This window comes from Bombus vosnesenskii, unplaced genomic scaffold, assembly GCF_011952255.1.
Source record: "Bombus vosnesenskii isolate JDL3184/JDL3185 unplaced genomic scaffold, Bvos_JDL3184-5_v1.1 scf7180000013267, whole genome shotgun sequence".
Classification (NCBI taxonomy): Eukaryota; Metazoa; Arthropoda; class Insecta; order Hymenoptera; family Apidae; genus Bombus; species Bombus vosnesenskii.
In genome coordinates this window covers 2,894,064-2,913,971 of record NW_022882927.1, presented here as the reverse complement: position 1 = coordinate 2,913,971, position 19,908 = coordinate 2,894,064, and the positions used below count along the sequence as shown (strand labels likewise).

General features: G+C 39.5%; 1 protein-coding gene across 3 annotated transcripts in view; it reads left to right on the top strand.

Moving 5' to 3' along the window:
- The first annotated feature begins 3,938 nt into the window (after positions 1-3,938).
- Positions 3,939-19,908, top strand: part of LOC117230512 (dopamine receptor 1-like) — a 55,440-nt gene continuing 39,470 nt past the window's right edge. Inside the window, exon 1 of one of the 3 annotated variants that reach the window (XM_033488075.1) lies at positions 3,939-4,033. In XM_033488075.1, the coding sequence (XP_033343966.1) occupies positions 4,019-4,033 (15 nt within the window). In that variant the 5' untranslated portion in view covers positions 3,939-4,018. The remainder of the gene's footprint in view (positions 4,034-19,908) is intronic. The other 2 variants (XM_033488076.1, XM_033488078.1) reach the window with 2 other exon arrangements.

Below are 19,908 nucleotides of genomic sequence, written 5' to 3'. Positions count from 1 at the left end.
AATTTATTGTTTAATTGAACGAAAAGCTGGCGCGCTTCGTTAAACTGGCTCTATCCATCCGCTAATCGATCACGTTTCTCCCGATTCTTCGTACTATTTTTAATTTATCGGTTGCACGGTTTTAGATTCGCGAAATAACGAGCTCTCACTCGAAAATAACCGTCGTTATTTCTCCACCGTTTCTTATTACCGTTTCACGCGGAAGAACGTGGCCTATTATTAGCAGAGGCTCGAGTCGTATAGTTCGAATCTTAGGTTTAAAAAAAAGTTGTCTTAAAAAAAGATTCATTAAAGCGTTTTTTATATTACACGTGAGTGAAACGCGCTCACCCTCGGGATCTGCCCGCTCAATTTCGTCGCTTGCCCCTTCTTAACCCTGCGAGGTCGCGGTCCTAAAAATTCCGTGCTGCCGATCGTTGGAAACGACGCGACACGACGCGACGCGACCTGACGAAATCGATGAAACGAAAGATCCACGAAATTACGCCACCCCCGCGACGAAAAAATTTTCGCTTCCCTCCCGATCTTTCGTGAACGAATCTGTCGATGACCGTCCATCTCATTTTTCTAAGAGCATATCCGTGTCGATACGTTGGCCATATTTATTCATGGCGTGACAAGCGGCCAGTGGTGATTCAGAAATTCACACAAACCGACCTACGTATATACGTTTATCGCCGATGGTACGCAAAAAAGGGAATGGAAAAAAAATTTACACGGTCACGCTTACTTCCACAAATGTTTATCGCGAGCTTTCTTTACCGTCTCGCCCCTCGAATCTTAAATAGTTCGAACGCACGGCACGCAATCCGTTTCAGCGCTAGAATTTATAAGGGCAACTATGACCTTTGGAGAGGAGGAAAAAAAAAACAGAGGACAAAGACGGTATAAATTTTCTGAAAGCGTTCATGAATCGCTGCGTCATTTCGTTCTAGTTGATCGATTTGCAATTACGATATATGTGAATTTTGCCACGGTGTATAAATTAATGGCGAATTGGTAACTGGAAGCAACAAATCTATCGTTTAAACGTCAACAGCTCGTATCAACGACTGAAGCTTTCCTGAGGTTAATCCTGAGGAATCCTTCGAAGCTGTCTCGCGATCCAAACATTCAACGAAATAATTTTACAAATTTTTCTTATCATCGCACATCCATCTCTCTTAAAATTAATTTAATCGCGTCGCAATATTCCGCTATACGTTTTTATCTTCGCGAAGAATGAAATCATTTTACTTGCAGTTCATTTTCTAACTACAATACATACTGTCAAAAATTAAGCAAAAGTCGGGTTACTTTTGAACGAATGTAACATCGCAATGATAATCGCGCAAGTGCACTCACCACTCTGCAGCATGATGTCTTGTGAATGTCGAGCTAGTAGTGTCGAGACGATACGTCGATAAAAACAATCCAACCGAAGAGGATCACTCTGTACATTGCACTATGCACTTCACTGTAATAAGGTTACGTCGTACTTGTTACGAAGATTATCCACGCGGTACTTATTCCCTTATATAAGTGATTCATTAAAGCAACATGTCACTTTCGTCTTATCGATTCGAACGTCGAAGCACGACTGCCGTTCCGACACGTGCGATAAGTCAAAATCGTCAAGGGTACGACTAATAAACGTTCGTGGTGTATCGTTGATCCGATACAATGTTCTAAACAGCGCGAGCAAACTGGTGTTTATTATGATCGAGCATTTTTTGTTCCTACTCGATCGTATAATTTACGAAAGTATTTGATGAATGTTTACGATAGAAAAATCGAACGTGTTGTATTACGAGCGTTATATATTAGGTCGGTGGATGTGAGATATTATTTTATTTTATATATTCGTATTATATAACGATATTACATATAATAATTTTAAATATTATATTAGAACTTTTATGCGAGTTTAAATTTGTTGCACCAGTATCGTTCATTAAATTTTATCGTATCGTTAAATATCAACCTCATTAAGAAAGAAGACGTTTACTATGAATGACGTGTATTGAACGTGTAGATGATTGATAACGAAGGTACCAAAACCTCGTTATTGATCATCAGGGATAGTCAGAGTACCGGCGAGTATTTTTCGAGAAAATGTCGAAAATCTAGAATAAAGTGTCGATGCTGTTTCTCAGAGAATCGACTTTGAGAATTCATCGAAAACGTATCGGTAGAAGTATGGAGCAAACGTGTAAAAACTTCGCTTTCTTGGAAACAGAGTCGATCGAAAGGATTTATGTGAAAGAACTCATTTTTTGAAAAACTTACTTTCCCCTGTGACGCGGAATAACATCTTGCCGAGGGTCTGCTCGTATTCAGTTAGAAATTAGCCAAGTTTACGCGTTTTTTGCAAATTTCTATAGCCAATTTTCTCGAAGAAATTTATATACCCGATTTCCTCGGCAACAAAGTATCGGAGAAACCGTATTCTGTGGAATCACTGTCTCGCTAATTGTACATGATCACTGGAACACTCTGTATATTTATGACAATGCTGCCTCCTTGTAATACTAATTAATAAATATATATACAAATTAATAAATAATAAATAATAAAAAGTTTCATACGCAAGACAAGTTGCATGCGACAAAAATTTTCGTACAATACGTTCGAACAAATTTTCTACAAGTGTTCAAATACCTTCGCGAGTCACTGTATATCGTGGCTGATCATAGAGATCGTCTACCCTAAATTTCAGTTCTTTCCACCTGAGATCACAAATTCGAAAGATTATCAAAAAGATGAAGCTGCGATCGCAGTCACGACTGACAAAGGAGGGAAGAAGTTAATTACGTATTCACGAGGAATAGACTGAACGTGTACGGTTATGATGTTTCGTTCGTGCTTTGATTGCTCACGAACCAGTTTGTAAAGCAGATATCAGTTTCGGTATGTGCGGCTATAACGAACGGAAGTTGAAATAAATTAATCAGACAACGAAATTGTATCGTATTTACGCTTTCAATAATTTCAGTGTCAATGGAGTGGTGGGCGCGTGGAATAAAGCAACACTGGGGAACCTGTATACAGAGGATCCACGAGAAGCTGTTTATGCGGCTACTTTGATATCCAGTGAATAGAAGGGAGCAGAAGAATTAATCGAAGCCAGTTAACGAAGCTCTCGTGTGTGAATATACCTATATCATACATGCAATCTTCGGTGAATAATAGCGATCGAATAATTCAGGAGCGCGTTAGCCTTCGTAAGGTTAGTTCAACTCGGCATCCCTATAGTCACTTGATATTGGAAAACTTAATCGAATTCGCAGCGATTAAACACGAGCCGATTATAAGATAACTTGTATACGAGGATATCGGGGCAAGTCTATTTATTCTATGGTGGGAGAAGAAGAAAAGAAATTGCTTGCCATAATTAGACATTCGACTGTGATATTCGCGCTATCACGAGCCCCGGATGACGATATACGAATAATTCGCTGGAACAACGAGAACGACGAATGACAGCGACGAATCGATAATAGAAATGGGCGGTAAACTCCATAGGGTAGATTCATAATTGAACCACTTTGTACGTTGTATTCCTTTTTTTTTCTTTCTTTCTTTCTTTCTTTTTTATTATTATTTTTAACTAGAGCGAAGAAGCAAGCGCAGTCGTCGCAAAGCGGGTATCCCCTCGTGTGGCAACAGGAAAATGCAAAAATCCTCATTAGCGTTTGGCGGGGGCAAGATGAAAAGTAACGAGCGGCGGCTGCTCGGAATAAATAAGCTAAGAGAATAATCTAAAATGCGAAGAAGAATCGTCGACGAAAAGCAGCAGGTCGTTGTCGAACGCGGTTGCCCGATTCGCCTGGTTTTTCGAGGCAACAGGACTAAAGGAGGGTAGAATCGGGCAGAAAAGAGGGTGGTGGATGCTGAGTGAGAAAGGAAGCGAAAGGGAGAAACAGAGTGAGAGAGTAAGAGAGTTGGAGGGAGGAAAACGTAGGAGGGGGTGAGAGGAGGCTGTGCTCGGGGTGCGGAAGAGTCAGTGCGCGGCGAGGCGCGCCAGCTGCCGCACGTCATGATTCTACCCCAGGTGAGCTACGAATTTACCCAGAAACATCACAGCACGCTCTTCACTTCAAAACGGGACCGCCAAAATTCGTGACTATATACCACTAATATATACATATATGTATATACATCTTTGCGTACAACTATTACAAAATGATTGTCTTTCACACCAACCCCTCGTGCATGAGACCAGTGTGCTCGATTGAACGGCGTACATCTTCACGTTGCTCGATTTGCTTTCAATCTGTCCAAACACCAGCACGTTACATCAACCAGCATGATTAACAACATCGCTCTCTTCGTTCACGTTTTTCTTTCTTCTCTTTCTTCTACCTGTGCTTTCGTATCCTTCGTACACATCGTGCATCGTGTGGCAAAGAGATGGCCGCGACGTCGGACGAAATTATAATCGAACGATCCTCGAGCATCCGTCGGGACACTGAGAAACCTCGTTTACGCTACTAGACGTAATATCGGCACCGTACTGTTAGCGTATCGTCGAGTGAAACGCCGGGATCACCAGATAGACCGAGTGGCTGCGCGACACGTCGATCGAGGATTTTATGGGAATCGATTCCCTGCACCGAGAACAACAGATCTGCTTCTCGACCGCTCGTAACGAGTGCCGTGTAGCAAATAAAAATTGACGAAAAGGCAGGCGAGGCTCTTCATCGCACACACATGCACACACACACACACACACTCTCTCTCTTTTTCTCTTTCTCTCTCTTTCTCTGTATCTCTCCAGCCTGACGACAGTCTCTGATCAAGCTGCTATTGTTTTCCAATGACGGTCACTCGTCCGATTGATCTTTTTTAACGACTCCGTTTTGCTCTTTCTCGCACTCTTTTATGGTGAACTGCGTATGAAACCAGCGGGGAATATCGTGACAACGCGCACCCTATTGCCTTCTACCAGAGGAAAGCGTAAAGTGATTTTGCACCGTGCAAACAAACTTTATTTCTCGATTCATTTACGGCGGACGCTTTGTTTGCCCGCGTAATTGACAGCCCGTCGAACGTGAATTAATCTTTTGCGCGCAATCGGGCGTGATAAATCTCCATCGGCGAAAATTTCAATTTTCACATGCGAAGACTCGGCTCTACGTACATCCAAGTTTCTTAAGCTACCTCGAGTGTTGTACAGCTACGGTTTTTCTATCCCATGTTCTTCTCCTCTTCTCGATCGATCGATTGCCAGCGATTTGAATATCTTCGTTCGCCGGAGTGGCGTTCGGCAAACGCAGCTTGTTGGAACAGGATCGCAACAGGTTCTCTCCAGCACCTCGATCGTTATCATCTTAATCGCACTAATTTATTCCTCCGGACTGTTCATTAGATTTTTCGCTCGTTCCCTCCCAATCACGTTCGCTCGTGTCTCCCTCGCTTTCTCTCAATATCCTCAGGCAACGATTATTTCGTGGTTTGCACGACGAATTAAAGACTCAGCCGACAAGCCAAAAGTATTACAAGTGTCTTCTGCATACTACGTGCGACGGAGGAAGAAGAAAGGCTGTGCGCGGAAAATGAACGCGCCTTCTCGACGGCGGCAACTCAATTTCGTGGCAGAGCAATGAAAAGGGAAGTGTTACGGCGAGGCTGCGACGAGGCCTGAAACTTATGCATGCTACGCGACAGAATTATGCCGCGCGTCAACCATCGAAATCTTTAACGTGACAAGAGACATAAGAGACGTATCGACATAATAGAAGAAAAGATGGACGAGGAGAACGAACCGGATCGCTTTGTGATTTTACACAGTCTTTCCATAATAACGTTTATCATTCCGAGTCGTTCGTTCTTCGTTTACGGAGGACTCGAGTTTCTCTTCGACCGAACAATTTCCTGTGCAACTTCGAAACGCATCTTGAACATTCCGCTCTCGAGGGAAGTGTCAGCCAGCCGGCTCTCGTCGAGTTTTTCATTGCACCAGACGGCGGGCCTCTTTGATCTTCGAAATTTTTTCCAACTGCTTTCGAATAGCGATGTTTCTATCGAGTCAAGATCAAGGAAAGTTCAATTCGTACGAGTGTTCGCCATGAAAACGTTCTTTGATTCTTTCAATCACCGTTTATGGACGCTCCTCTTGCGCGACGATCCTTTCCGTTTGCGACTATTTTCGATTTGAATTTGTAGAATTTTGACGAGTGTTGTGGCTTTTGCGACGATTCTCCGATCGTTATTCAGTGAGATGTTATCGTAATTCAATTTCGCCTGCGGGATTTTAACGAATTAAGGAAGCTGTCGATGTCAGCTTTTGATCAACGCTTCCGAAGAGGAAAAATATCAATTTTTCCAGGCAGATCCACGAATCGGGAAACGCTGACTCGGGTTAATCTCGTTTGTATGAATCTGATTTAGTCGGCGATTTGATTCAAAGAAGCGCCGCGAACTCCATAAAATAAGGAGTACGATTGCGGTCTGTCAGAATGGAAATATTTCCGAGGGTGTAACGACGTCTGAGTTTCCAAGAGGGTGAAGAGTTATTCCTGGCCCGATTATGGCATCTTTAGCTGCTGGTTCCAGCAACTTCAGCCGAGACACGCCAAAAGTTGAAGAAAAATTTCTATCGATGACGAAAAATTCCCTGTCTTTTATTCCAGTGACATCGTTCCAAGCTTCGATATTATTTCAAAAATGTTCGATCGAACGGTACAGGTGTACCCATGAGTGAGAGGAAAGAGCTCCTTCGGGCGACATACGCGGAACGCAAATGGTATCGCCGACAAAAACGTTGCTCGATTTAAAAAGGACAATTTCGATGGATCCGATTTGATCCGACCCTCGAGAACGCCGAACAGGGAATAGAATTCGAAAGGAAAATCCCAACTCGATATCGGAACTTGAATCGTGGGTCCCCGTGTCATCGTTCAGAACGGACTCTTCGATCTTTGTCGGTGTGTCGAAAAAATATTTTCCCGCTTCAAGTGCCCCAAGTTAACACTCGACTTGACAATCGAGCGACACGGTGGTCATCGGTGGCACACATTTTTCTACGTTTCTTAGAACCATCGCAACGAATAGGATAAATTTCACGTACCAACGAATCTTCAACAGTGCGAATGACTCGGATAACACTGACGAGGGAAAGTGCTCCGATACGATATGCTATTTTGCGAAAATTATTTGTTACGGTGTATATCTCGATCTATCGCGGCGAGATACCTGAAACACGCGTGGCAATCGGCGTCTTAACGCGATACGTTAGAGTCGAGGGAAACGTAACAATTTTGTCAGCAAGGCGAATAATCATTTTTCCGCTCCGATTGCGAGTAGATGGTTCGGCTACCGATCGTGAGAAATATGTGATTTAATCTACGCGATATCGCAATTGACTCTGATGGTCGGAGATTGAAAGTTGGTGCGCGAAATCGAGTGTCAGGTGACGGCTGATACATCCGCGAAACGTCTACGCAGGAGCAGCAATCAACCTCTACCCATCCAATTTCGATCGAAACAATTTGGAAGAAAGTCGAAAACGGCTATAAAGTTAACCGAGCAAACTCCACTTTCTTAAAGCCCGATTTTCCCGAGGGTCCGAACGCCGAGAGGCGTGACTCGATCCCTTATCCCAGGGTAGGAAACAATCTCTTTGTAATTACAGAGCAGCTCTTCGATATTTTTTATGGAGCATGCTGACTCTAGAAAGGTCTACCCTACCCTAGGCATCCCAATCACGGTTGGTTTCCTAAGGATTTACCAGCTGGGTTCACCTTACGTCTTCGATGTATCCTCTCCATCTTGGGTTGATGGACAACAGAGAGAAGACCACGACGATACGTACAATCGATAACTCGTAACGGATGGTTTACAATCTGTCGCAATGTGACGGTGTTTCTTGCATTTGCTTGGAAAGCCTGTTTCTGGCGAAGAAATTTTGTGACAAGTTTCGAGTACGATCCATAACTCTTCTTGCTTCTCACTCGCAAATGTATCGCGACAGCTCTCGCGGAACTTCGTTATGGATTTTCTTATGAATACATTTTGCCGCAAAGAGACAAACTCGTCGTGATTATAACAATGAAACTCGAAAGCAATCCGAGAATCTACGTAGAAATTACCAGACATTTATCGCGAGCATACACTCGTTGAAAAATTACTGTACGAATGGTAGTCTTAGATGTACAATTAGCGCTAGAAATGGTCTCGCTAATTGACACAACGAATAATTGACTTTTCACCTGCAACTTTCATTGCAACTTCCATGTACAGTCTCAAATCCGTTTGAAATTTCACCAATATAACAGCTGCGGTCGTGTCTCGCTACGATACTAACGAGAGTTAAAAATACTTTCCCGAGCCACTGTATCTTGTAGAATCTGATGGATTATCTGGCTGGGCAGCGATTGCACGCAAACTACTTCCGGTTAGAAGGGCAAAGGGCTTGCCGAGTACGCCTGTTGCGCGTTAAGGCCACAACTTTGCTATCAATTACCGACAATGATAGATCGATGTACTCCGGCAAAACTGCTTGATGAGTTTCTTTAATTACAATCCTCTTCTCGTTAAGCTTCTGCATAATAATTTTATAGATAAACACGGCGATAGATTAATACAATCATCTAACTTTCTATCTTTCTTCTTGCTTTTCCTCCGCTCTTTCTTTATCTCAGTCACGTTCCCATTGAACATTTCCTAAGTACTTGGTTCCTTAGGGTGTATCTAGGTTAAATCTGAGTTAGGTTCGAATTAAGTTTCCACTAAGATTCTATCCTTCCTTCCAACTCCGCCTAATAAAGCGCATATCTACTTCTCTACGTCTATTTATCTCCATACTTTCCAGTGTTTGCCCATCTTACGTAAGACGCAACGCTGTCCTCCATTCAACGAATATCGCGTTTGGAATATTTAACACGAGTTTCCTGTTACATCGCATCGATTGTTCCAAGCTAAATTTTCCACCCGTTATCAACGCCAAAGATAAGCCAAACGTTGAGAGCGAAAGTGCAGTGATACAGATCTTCCCGCGTGCGAGTTTCTGACGACAATTTATTCCTACGAGCCGCGTTCATCGTAAAAGAAAATCGAGGAATTCGTTTCTTCCAAATGAAACAGAATCGGTTCTTACGCTAAATAGTTTTTCTTGTTTCCTTATTACAAAGGAGTCCGACAAATTCGCGTCCAACATTCTTGGACACCCTGTATGCATCAGCTATCTAAATATCATCGTTTCTATTAACGTTCTTCCGTTGGTCTAAAAGAATTTGTAAAAGTCAGTTTACTCGGATTTCTAATCTGAAAACAGAGAGACTGTCAAGAGATCCGATAGTTCGATTAAATTTACAATTAAATGCAAACACCATTTCGATTAACGTATATTGTTTTTGAAAGACAATTAAATCGTGTCACAATATTCCGCTAGATCCAGCTATACCACGAAGAATAAAATCATTGCAGTTTCATTTATCCTCAATTTTGTTCGTTTAATTGTAATTAAGATACAGTTTGCGATAGCTGGAAATGACAATTTTTAGCGATAGCGTACGTGTATCGTAATCTCCAAAAAAAAAAAAGAAAAAATTACATTTTCTAAGAGAAAATTAAATTCTATTCCTGAACGTTTGTAAACAATCCGTCCTAGACGTAGAGCGTCAAGTCGATTTCGGATTATCAACCGATACATCCGATGTTAATACCGTTAAACTCCCTTTCGAGTACATAAGCCGAATAAGGCTGCAAGTATAGAATTACCACGGAGGTTAATCCTAATTAAGTCGGATGGCTCCTCGAAAACTTTCCGATCGAACTAGTTGCAAGCATATTAACCACGTAATATTTTCTTCTGGCTTAAACGCATCGAGTCTGCGGAAGATACACGGAAATACGGGAAATAAAATGGTCATCGATCAAATGATCAAGATCAAGTTAATCAAGGAACAGTTCGTTAATTCGCTCGTTATACCGCAGCCGAACGATGAATAAATTTTCCAGAATAAATAGCGGACTGAGTTTCTTCCTTGTTTCAATTATGACCGCTTCGATATCAAATATATTCCTCGTAAATGAATCTCAGATTTCCATTAATTTTATCGACCATCTAAAATTTCACCGTGCCTTTTACGTTTAGGCTAAACAACTTCTAACTTAAACAGATTTAACGTATTCCGTTGAGAAATATACCGCTCAGAGATTTCGAAAAGCTTCTAATTGCTTTAAATCGTTATCCTCAATTCCATCAATGATCTAAAATATCCCGCTTCTCTGATCTTTTCTGTTTTATGTTGATCGAATCTCTAACTTGTCTTCGTTTAATAAATTCTATGGGCGAAAGTTCACCGTTGAAAAATTTGTTAATTCGTTGGTAAAGATTCGTATCTTGCACTGAATGCTGCATCGTGTTTAAACATTTTCGTACCGCACAAGCACGTAGTTGTTGAACGATCAATTAAGCTGGACAGCTTAATGGAAAGCAAAGGGTACTCCTTTCACTCAGAAAATTCGTGGAAAATCGGAATTATTGCTTTAAAAGTTACTGTCTTTTGTATTTAAGTTCGCTACGTTTCGTCCAGAAGCAGAAAATATATTACACGCTACTTTATCAGAACATTACATTTTACTCTAATTTCAAATTACAACATAAAGCGTTCACAATTATTCGAGAGTAGAAAGAAACTCGTTTTACCTCGTTGCGAAATTTACCTTTCTTCATAGATGGACAGTAATTTCTTGATATTTTGTGTATGTAAACACCGCTGGGAATGTACTCGATTAACTTTGTCGTACCGATGAAAATCACATCGGTAGCCGTAATCATTTTTTCGTGATGTCAGGTAATTGAATTTTCAATTGAATTTCAGGGCTCGATTTCCAGTCGCCGTTTAATTTAGGCGACCTTTACATTCGCTAGATTCTGTACTCGAGGCTAGATCGATATATCTTCGATCAGTGGCGAAAGCACCGAGTTGGAGACAGCCATTGAACCTGCTAACTAAAGCCCGCTATTACACACTGCGGTGTATATTCTGATACCAAGTGCAAGCTGTTGTGCTCGGTCGAATCGTACAGCTCCATTATTGATACTATCGAGAATTTCGTCAATCGAGAACCCTCGACAGATCCTCTTTGTTTCCCTTTGTGTCCCATCGATCATCGCTTGATCGACAAACCTTTTTATCGGTGTATTTAACAACCCGGAAAATAACTACTGCTCGGCCGTATATCTCGCGATTTCTTATCGTGTGTAATCTTTTGGATAATAACGCGTACTAGTAGCCAGAAACCAGATTCACAACACTGTGGGATTGGAATTACGATCCATGTCTCGATTCATAGGATTAAATTATTAAGCTTTCGTAATTTCATATTTTAATCGAACGTAGGTTTCCCGCGATATAATCGTAGGTTCATTTATGGTAATTGTGTAGCATGATGAATATTTTGCTAAAGAAAAGAAAGGTGGAATTCGTCGAAGGGAAATTAAGAAAGCTTTGCAGGAAAAAGACACCTGTGAACAATTTTGTTATCGGCTCTTCAATTACATTAGGTGTGTGCACGTGAAAATTACAATGGAGCAACGTGATATAACATTTCCGCCCTTTTCTTACGATCCTAGTGTATTAAACAAATTCTATGCGTACGTTTAAAATAAATCAATTTCGAAATAAACAGGATTGTCGGTTTCGTTAGATTTATATTTTTCCTAGTTTACTGAACTTACAAAACAAGCTCTACAAAATCTCGTAAATTCGTCGATCATTCTCTGATCTTTTACTTTTTTGAATTCGCCGAGTCCAGAAAATCTACAAAAACGGACCTGTCACGTTTATCTGCCGTGGATTCGCGTGAAACATTACATCCGATAATCGAATCGAAAGTAATCTTTACACGTTTGAAATATATGTGTTTAACTCCCATTCTTTAAACGTCCATCGTTATGTTTTTCGAATATTTTATTTCACCGAATAACAACATTAATATAAAAGCAAATAGTTACGTATTCGATTCGAGTTATGGAAACAAAATGTTCCGATTTATATGCTCGTCGTCGTGCCATTGCCTTCTGATAATTCCAAACTTCGTATTTCACCGTCATACAATGAACTTTCTGTTGGTTTTCCAGGCACATCTTCGTAATTCTAAAGCGAAATACGAATCGAACTCGTAGCATCTCTTGCTCGAACGGCATTCTTCTTTTTCTTCCGCTTTTATGCTCCCTTAATGATCTTCGTGATCCGAGTAACTCGCAATGGAGCGAGAGGCCGGTACGCTCTTTGAATCCGAGTAATTTACGCTCCTTGCGAATTACATATCGAAATCCATCGAGCCGTCGATATCGTTTCGATTGATCGGTCGAAATGAACGTTCCGGATGCAGCTCTGTTAACGCGTTAATTTACTTTAAATCGATGCATATCCCTTCCCCTGTGAAAACGTTGATTTGTCTCCGATAGAAAAAAATTCAGGAAAAATTCCTCCATTCACGCACACTCGATACACTTGCCAGCGTTTTTAAAAGTAACCGGACATTTGGTTCTTTTTCACGGACGGAAATTCAATATGCAAAAGTGCATAGAAGGCGTAAAATTTGCAGATGTACGTACACAGGACGCGCGTAATCTGCAAAAATATATCAAATATTCAAAGTACAGTACTCGTTATATCATCTAGTAGGCGAAATAAATCTCTACCTTCGTTCTACCCCGTTAATTATAATGAACCCTGTAAAAATATAAATTTACGTAAATATCAGCGGACCACAGTTATGATCATTACAGTTACGTAAATATCTTGCAGATGTTTAGATATTTCTGGAAAATTTAAATGTGCAGATATATACACCATATATATAGAAACGTAGCACGTAAAGATGATAAGTAGCCTAAAGGTTAATAGACACTTAAAATTTATAGTCTCTATAAAAGGATAATAAATATCTGCTCACTCTATTCGTTAATTCACCATTAAATTTAGAAGCTTTCTAAGAAGGAAACCTATAGGTCTGTGATCGATAGACGACGAATATGTATTTTCTAATCGAATATCGAAATTTTTCTCTAAAATCTATTACAATTATCGATTCAAACTGATATCGAAAAGCTAACGCGAAGACTTCTTCTTTATTTTATGAACCCTACCTACCGGATAGCTTCTCCATTGGAACTTTTTAATAAAATTCATATACTGTTCGCACAAATTCACTTAAATGTCCGAATGTCTATAGACAGCAGAATATCACGAACATCTTCTTTTGCGAAGATTTTACGAAGACACATAGAAAGTACGTGTATCTTCTTGCAAAGGCGAACGTATCAATGGAAAAACTTACATCGTGATCGTTCTTATCGCTCGTTCTTCGACACGCAGATAATTAAAATTCGCGGACAAGATACACATAGCCTTAGTTTATTTTTGCACAATGATTATTCGGAGAGAACGCAGGTTTTATCGAATCAACCCTGTTTCTCTGTGTCGTGCTTGATTTCTTCTCGTATCGCATCGCGTTCCTGTTCGTCGATCGATTAATTTTTTTCTACGTCGAAAGCTCTCGACAGCATCGACGATCGTCAGTCGACAACGCTTTTCGTTGTTCACGAAACTCTTTCGAATCAACAAGAAAAATAACGATGTTTACGTTCGATTCGAACGCCGATAAACCACAGGTCAGCTTTTATAACAATTTACAATTGCGCTGTGCAATTAGCACGTAATTTACCATTGTACATAAATTACAATTGTGTACGATCAGCGTGATATATGCAGCTGCCATGGTCCTTGAAAAATGCAGCGAAAAATACAATACAACCGATCCCATGACGATGGACTTTGTATAAATTATTTTTTATTACCATTAATATTAACGTATAAAAAATAACGTGACAGAAACATCTTTCGTAATTGATGCCAATCTAGACGGTTTTTTAAACATTTCTTCGAAGTTGTAAACATTTCTTTGTTTGCGCGACAAGCAACATTCGTCGATTCACTTTTGTTTCGTATTGTACGAAAGAGATCTCGTCGACTCGGGCACAGGTCAAAATCGCTTAGACGTGATCCAACGGGAGCATTCACAGTAGGCGGTGCGGTCAGGTCAAGTGAAAATCTGTCAACCTTGGCGTCGGTTTACTAGCAATCGAGATCTCTGTCCCACGGTCGGAGAGGAACATGGAGGACGAGCGTGTAATCGATCTTCGTACGAAATTACAGCGAGCTGTAACGCGATTTTCATTAAAGTATACTTGGAAAACGACATTGTGCCTACTTCCAGTGAACAGATCAAAATGAAAAATAAAATCCTAGATTTTTGATCGTAGTTCGACCGTACCTTTGACCGCTAGTGTGAACGAAGCTTAAGATCGTCGTATTCGAGGAAACTTGAATCAACGAGCATTTCTTGTTACCAGCGAACGAAACAACATCGAACAAATGAAGAAAATTAGCTTTAATTCTTTAAATTACGTAAAATGTTTTTATTCCATCTACTTGTTGTGTGGTTTAACGTTAATGGTAATAAAAAATGATCGATACAAAACCTTCAACAAGTTCAATTATACTCTTCACTGTAACGCGGTTAAAGTAAATGTTAAGCAAATGTTGATCGCGCATGCACAGAAAAATTATTCTCTCTCTCTCTCTCATTTAATGGCGAAGTTGTATTTCAAGTGGTCTGTATCTCGGTATCTCGTGTGCCAGCGTGCGCATGAATTTTCCTACCTGTAACCGGCGGGGTAAGTCGTTTACCCAGATATTTATCGGTATCGTGAAATCAGAATCCAATCAGATCGTAAATCGGGGTTGACGTTCTCTTCGGCTCAAATTCATTCAGCTTTCGAGCCGATCCACGGAATTAGAATTTTACTGATAATGGCGAATCTTGCGGAACGAATTGAATCGTTTACGAATCGCTACGCGAATTTCCCCATGATTCGTCGCCCTTTCTTTTTTCTTTTTTTTTTTTTTTTCTCCTTCTCATCAGATCGCAATCAGGATAAACGGGATTTAATTACGACGGTCGTGGGTAGACCGGAACTCTTTCATTCTTTTTCCCATCCGCCGCCTGCGACTGCGCTTGCCATTCCCTCGTCGACATTTCTCTCGTCCTTTCTCTCTCTCTCTCTCTCTCTCTGCCTGTCTTCTCTTGTCTCTCACAAACCTTTTACGACGGAAATTTGTTTCGACCTGTTGGAACAATTTTCGCGATCCTGAAAAACGCGTTGGTTTCTTTTTTTAAAACCGATTGTCTACCAAAATTGTCCAGGAAGGCAGAAATTCTGTCACCGAATCGTTCAAACCGAGCGACACTTGAATTTCTCCACAGTCTATTTCCACTAGTCAGGCACAAAATCGAAACTCTTAGTATGAAATAGGTGCGAAAGGTGCGGAGTGTTACGTAATAAAATTGTAATAGGTAGACTGGCGATTTTTATTCGTTCATAGAAAATTTGAAGGTGCAAAATCGCACAGAATACGCAGAGTTCAGAGAAGATAAAACATCCAGAGAATAGTACTTCCTATAATACTTGATACGTAAAACAATTTTCTACCGAGACTCTAGCTTTTTAATTATATTCTCAAAAATATGAATTTAATACATGACAGTAACATAAAAATCCACGACCTAATGATAAATGTCACTGACGTTCTCGTTCCATTTCTATTTAATACTTTCGTACGGCAGAACCTCGTTTGTCCGAGACGAGGCAGTTCGGATAACCGAACAGTTCCGATAACAAGGATTCAGCAGCTATTGCCTGAAAGCTGCCTGAAAGCAACAGCAGCTAAAAACAAAAATTCCACAAAATTTCGCGTGCATCAAAGTTGATGGTCATGTTCGTTGGAATTGTTGAATTAATCATCGCGCGGATGGCAAACTCCATTTTCGTAGCGCGTTAAGAACACGGTATTGTTTTAAGCAGCGAATAGTAATACAGTTTTGCATTACCATGAAACATTGGGAACAAAGGACTTTCGACCTCCCTGCCATTTGTCCAATTGTTTGTCGTTTAATTAAATGGCATCAACTTGGGCGAAATTAAACGAAGCAATTTACTGAAGCAATTCATGAGAATACGCATTGCACCGATGAATCTATCATAACCACGGAATTGAAACCGGATATCGTGCGGCCTGTAATACCTGGCATTTTCTGCAAATTTGTATTCAACGTTATTTATTCGATGCGAAGGATGCGACACATTTTTACATTATGCGCCGCACACGATATTGTGGACTTTTATTAACAGCGTAACGCGACGCGTCTTTCGCGGCTATATAAAGTTTGAATCAAACCCTGGAAATATATATAGAAATCATAAAACATTCACTGCGAATGTATATTTAGTAAAAAATTAATATACAGCACAAATAACCACTCGAAGTATACGTATAATGAGTATTACGGATATTGCCATTAAATATTGAGGCTTATTAATGTAATCGACGATCGACTGTTTAAATATCTCTGTGATATGTGTAAAATACATGTATACCTATTTGCGCGAAATATCTTGCAGCTTTGATTGAATTTCACCAATATGTTGCCATTTAACCGTGATAATGTGTTACATCTCGATAGATCAAAGTGTCTCGTATAACATACACAATATACATTTATAACAGATATCTACATGATACATATTTACAAAGGATACCAGATATAGACAATTGTAAAGGTATTTTCGTAAGCCACTATATATTTTTTTAAGGAAATCACAAACCTGAATTACTGTAGAGAGAAAGAGAGAGAGAGAGAGAGAGAGGATCGATGAACATAGCTACTGAGCAGACTATACCGCTGCGAAACTAACGGCAAGTGAGGTAGATAGATTGTTATCGAAATGTCCCCGTTTGGCTAATTATTTGCCTATCGGTCGCAGGGTAATCACCAACGTTTCGGATCGAACGCTATATCTGCTCATAAGCTGATATTACAAGCTCGATATAGCTCCTATATCACGAATCGCAGCTTCTTCGTTGTTTGCGAACATCATCCTCAATGCCGGATAATTAATTATCCGTAAAGTCTCGTGTAACAATTAGACTTCCATAAATATCGTTTAACCATAAGAAAAAAAATGACTAAATTGAGGTGATTAAATAACATGAAATTTCTAGTGCGAGTTTAGCGGCGTTTTAACAAGAGAAATTTCACAGGTCTTCCAGCAGGGATTAACTCTATGCAAATAAGATGAATCCACTTCGTAATCCACCTTAACCAACACGATGCACGCTTAATTCAAATGCATATTGTTGTGCAAATACGTATTTATACAACATTAAGACGCTTGCAGAAAGTCAAGTTACCTTGAGGAATGGTTGGGAAGCTATTTAAAAATTACTATCTAGTTTGAAACTTGTGTGAAGATGGATGAAGACCAGAATTTTAAGACGTATGAAGGATTCATGCATCGAACGTTGCAACAAATATCTCGTCTTTATATTTCAATCGATAATACGCAGAAATATATAAAATACGTACAGTGAATTGATTATAGCACTTGATAAATCTAACAAATCTCCGTTTAGGTTTGATTTTGTTTAATTATGAAATTAACGATGGAATTATAAATGATACTTACTGATAGCAAAATTATGGAATTGAAATAGCACAAACAATAGCAATCTAGGCAATATAAGTAATTGTTACTAATAATTTTCTAATTAATATTCCAAAGAATCTACTTCGCTTAATTGCTCGGTCAACGATATTACGGATATTTTCCATGAATTTCATTTGATAAACTGTAGTCAACAAGTTATTCGATCGTCATTTCCACCTGCATTCGAACAAATATTATTTATAATTTAATGTTTCCCTCGGTGTATCAATAATCGAACGATGAATGGATCGAGTTTCTTCACTTATTATAATCGTATTATCTTTGTCATCATGAATAGTTTATGATGCTCCAATGAAACTTGAAATCACTCGAAGATCATAAGTACTAATTGAGGTCGTGTCAATAGCGTTCGATATCGGTCGAAGGTAGCAGGGGTCATCGAGGTCACAGGATTAGCGTTCACATTATGGGATACTATCATCGATAGATACTCGAGATCTTTCAACAATGATCTCGCAAATAAATATTGAAATTCATCGGTGTTTCTTCATTTCATTCATTTCGTTCATATGAAATGGATACAAAAAATATTCATACACACTCGTATTTACTGTTAATTAATTAACTAGGTTCAGGCGTATTCAGTTTCATATCATTTGGTAATACGGTGATATGAATAGAAAAATTGTTACAATGAAAATGAAATGGAGAGTCTGATAAAATATGCTATCGATATTTTGTGTAGCCATTGTAGAAGGTTCGAAAACTGTTACGTTTTTCAAGATGATCTGGCAATCTTGAAAGAAGTATTATATGTGCTGCGAGAACGTCTGAGAAGCATCCATTACTGGCTATCACGCTTAAAGAAACGTTTATTCATATTTTATTCCCGACGTACAGCGTTTCGCAAGAGTACCTATTTCAATATTTACTATAAAATTTCTTTACAAATGTATTAGGCGAAAATAAAATGTCGTCTACTCTTTCTCTATTTCCTCATTTTTTATTAAGTGTCCTACTTTTCTATCCTAATTGTGGGAAACTTCCGTGGTCTAAACAGGTTTCGTTATTTCAGGCTTAATGCTTAAAAATCACGGATTTACGTTTAAACGACATTAAACATTGTGAAGTTTGAGATCATTCTTGACCATCCGCTTCAAACACCTTCAGGTTCAAGTACACGAGATAGAACATCTTCTAGAAATATCTTCCAGAACTATCGTTAGTACAAAGATAACAATTGCGATTAGTCGTAATTCTGACCTTCTGGTTTTACACGGAAATTAATGTTACGATATTGCCACACTGTCAAAATTCCGAAAGAATAGAACTCAGTCGAGTTACCTAATTCGTTAGGACTCTTGACATCTTTCGCCGTGAATGATCGTACGGACAAATGAAGGCTGACGTGTTTTCGCGAAATGAAACTGAAATTTCTAGCTTGGTTTCGCCGTTTTTTTTCGCCTATCTAATGGCGCATAAGCGCAGGTTACACGGGCCAAATGGAATCCTTAGTAAGTGGTCAACGTTTCCCTTGTTCAAAGATACGAGTACCTGCCTTTCATTCGGTCCTGGCGAGTCGCTTCGATACCGTTACAGCTAAGGCGAATTAAAAGAAATCTCACGACGAACATTCTCTTCCTCCGGATAAAAGAACCACTCCCGGTATTTCTTTTCGATTACCTTTGCTCCGCCGAAGATGCTACTTACGAACCGACCACACTAAACGAGAAGATGCGCTATAGTCGTGTTCTTTTGTAAAGCAGTGAACACTATAACAGGCTACTTCCTTGTTGCTGTTCTAAACGGTATCTTCGTTGATTGGAAATTGGATAGGTTCGACCTGCTCTTCCATACCATCGATTTATTCAACGTTGTATAATACAAAAGCAATTTCTTTTCTCTGAGAAAGACGAATTAACTCGTCACTCGGGTTCTGTTATTCCATATGAATTATATCTACATTTACAAAGACTGGAATCGACCGAATTGAAATCGCTTTACCTTTACTACGTATTGGGTCGAGTAATAAGTTTGTCTGTTTCACTATTTTATCATTTCGGAGGATGTTGCAAGCGTTGTTTAAAGATACATCTGAATCTTTTTACCAAGGATATACAGGGCGAGTAGGTAAAAACTACTAGCTGAAATCAATTGTTAATTGCTGATTTTATTAAATAACGTTTGTAGTAAAATCGATTGTATTTAAGAAGCCTGATCGGATAAGTACACGTTGATTTTTGAATATCTTAAAATGATTAAAAAATCAAAATATACTTGTCCGACCAGCATTTTTAAATGTAACGAGTTTTAATAATGAAATAATAAAGTCAATAAACAACGAGTTATTTCAACTGGTAGTTTTTGCCGACTCAGCCCGCATATTTATAAAAGAATGGAAT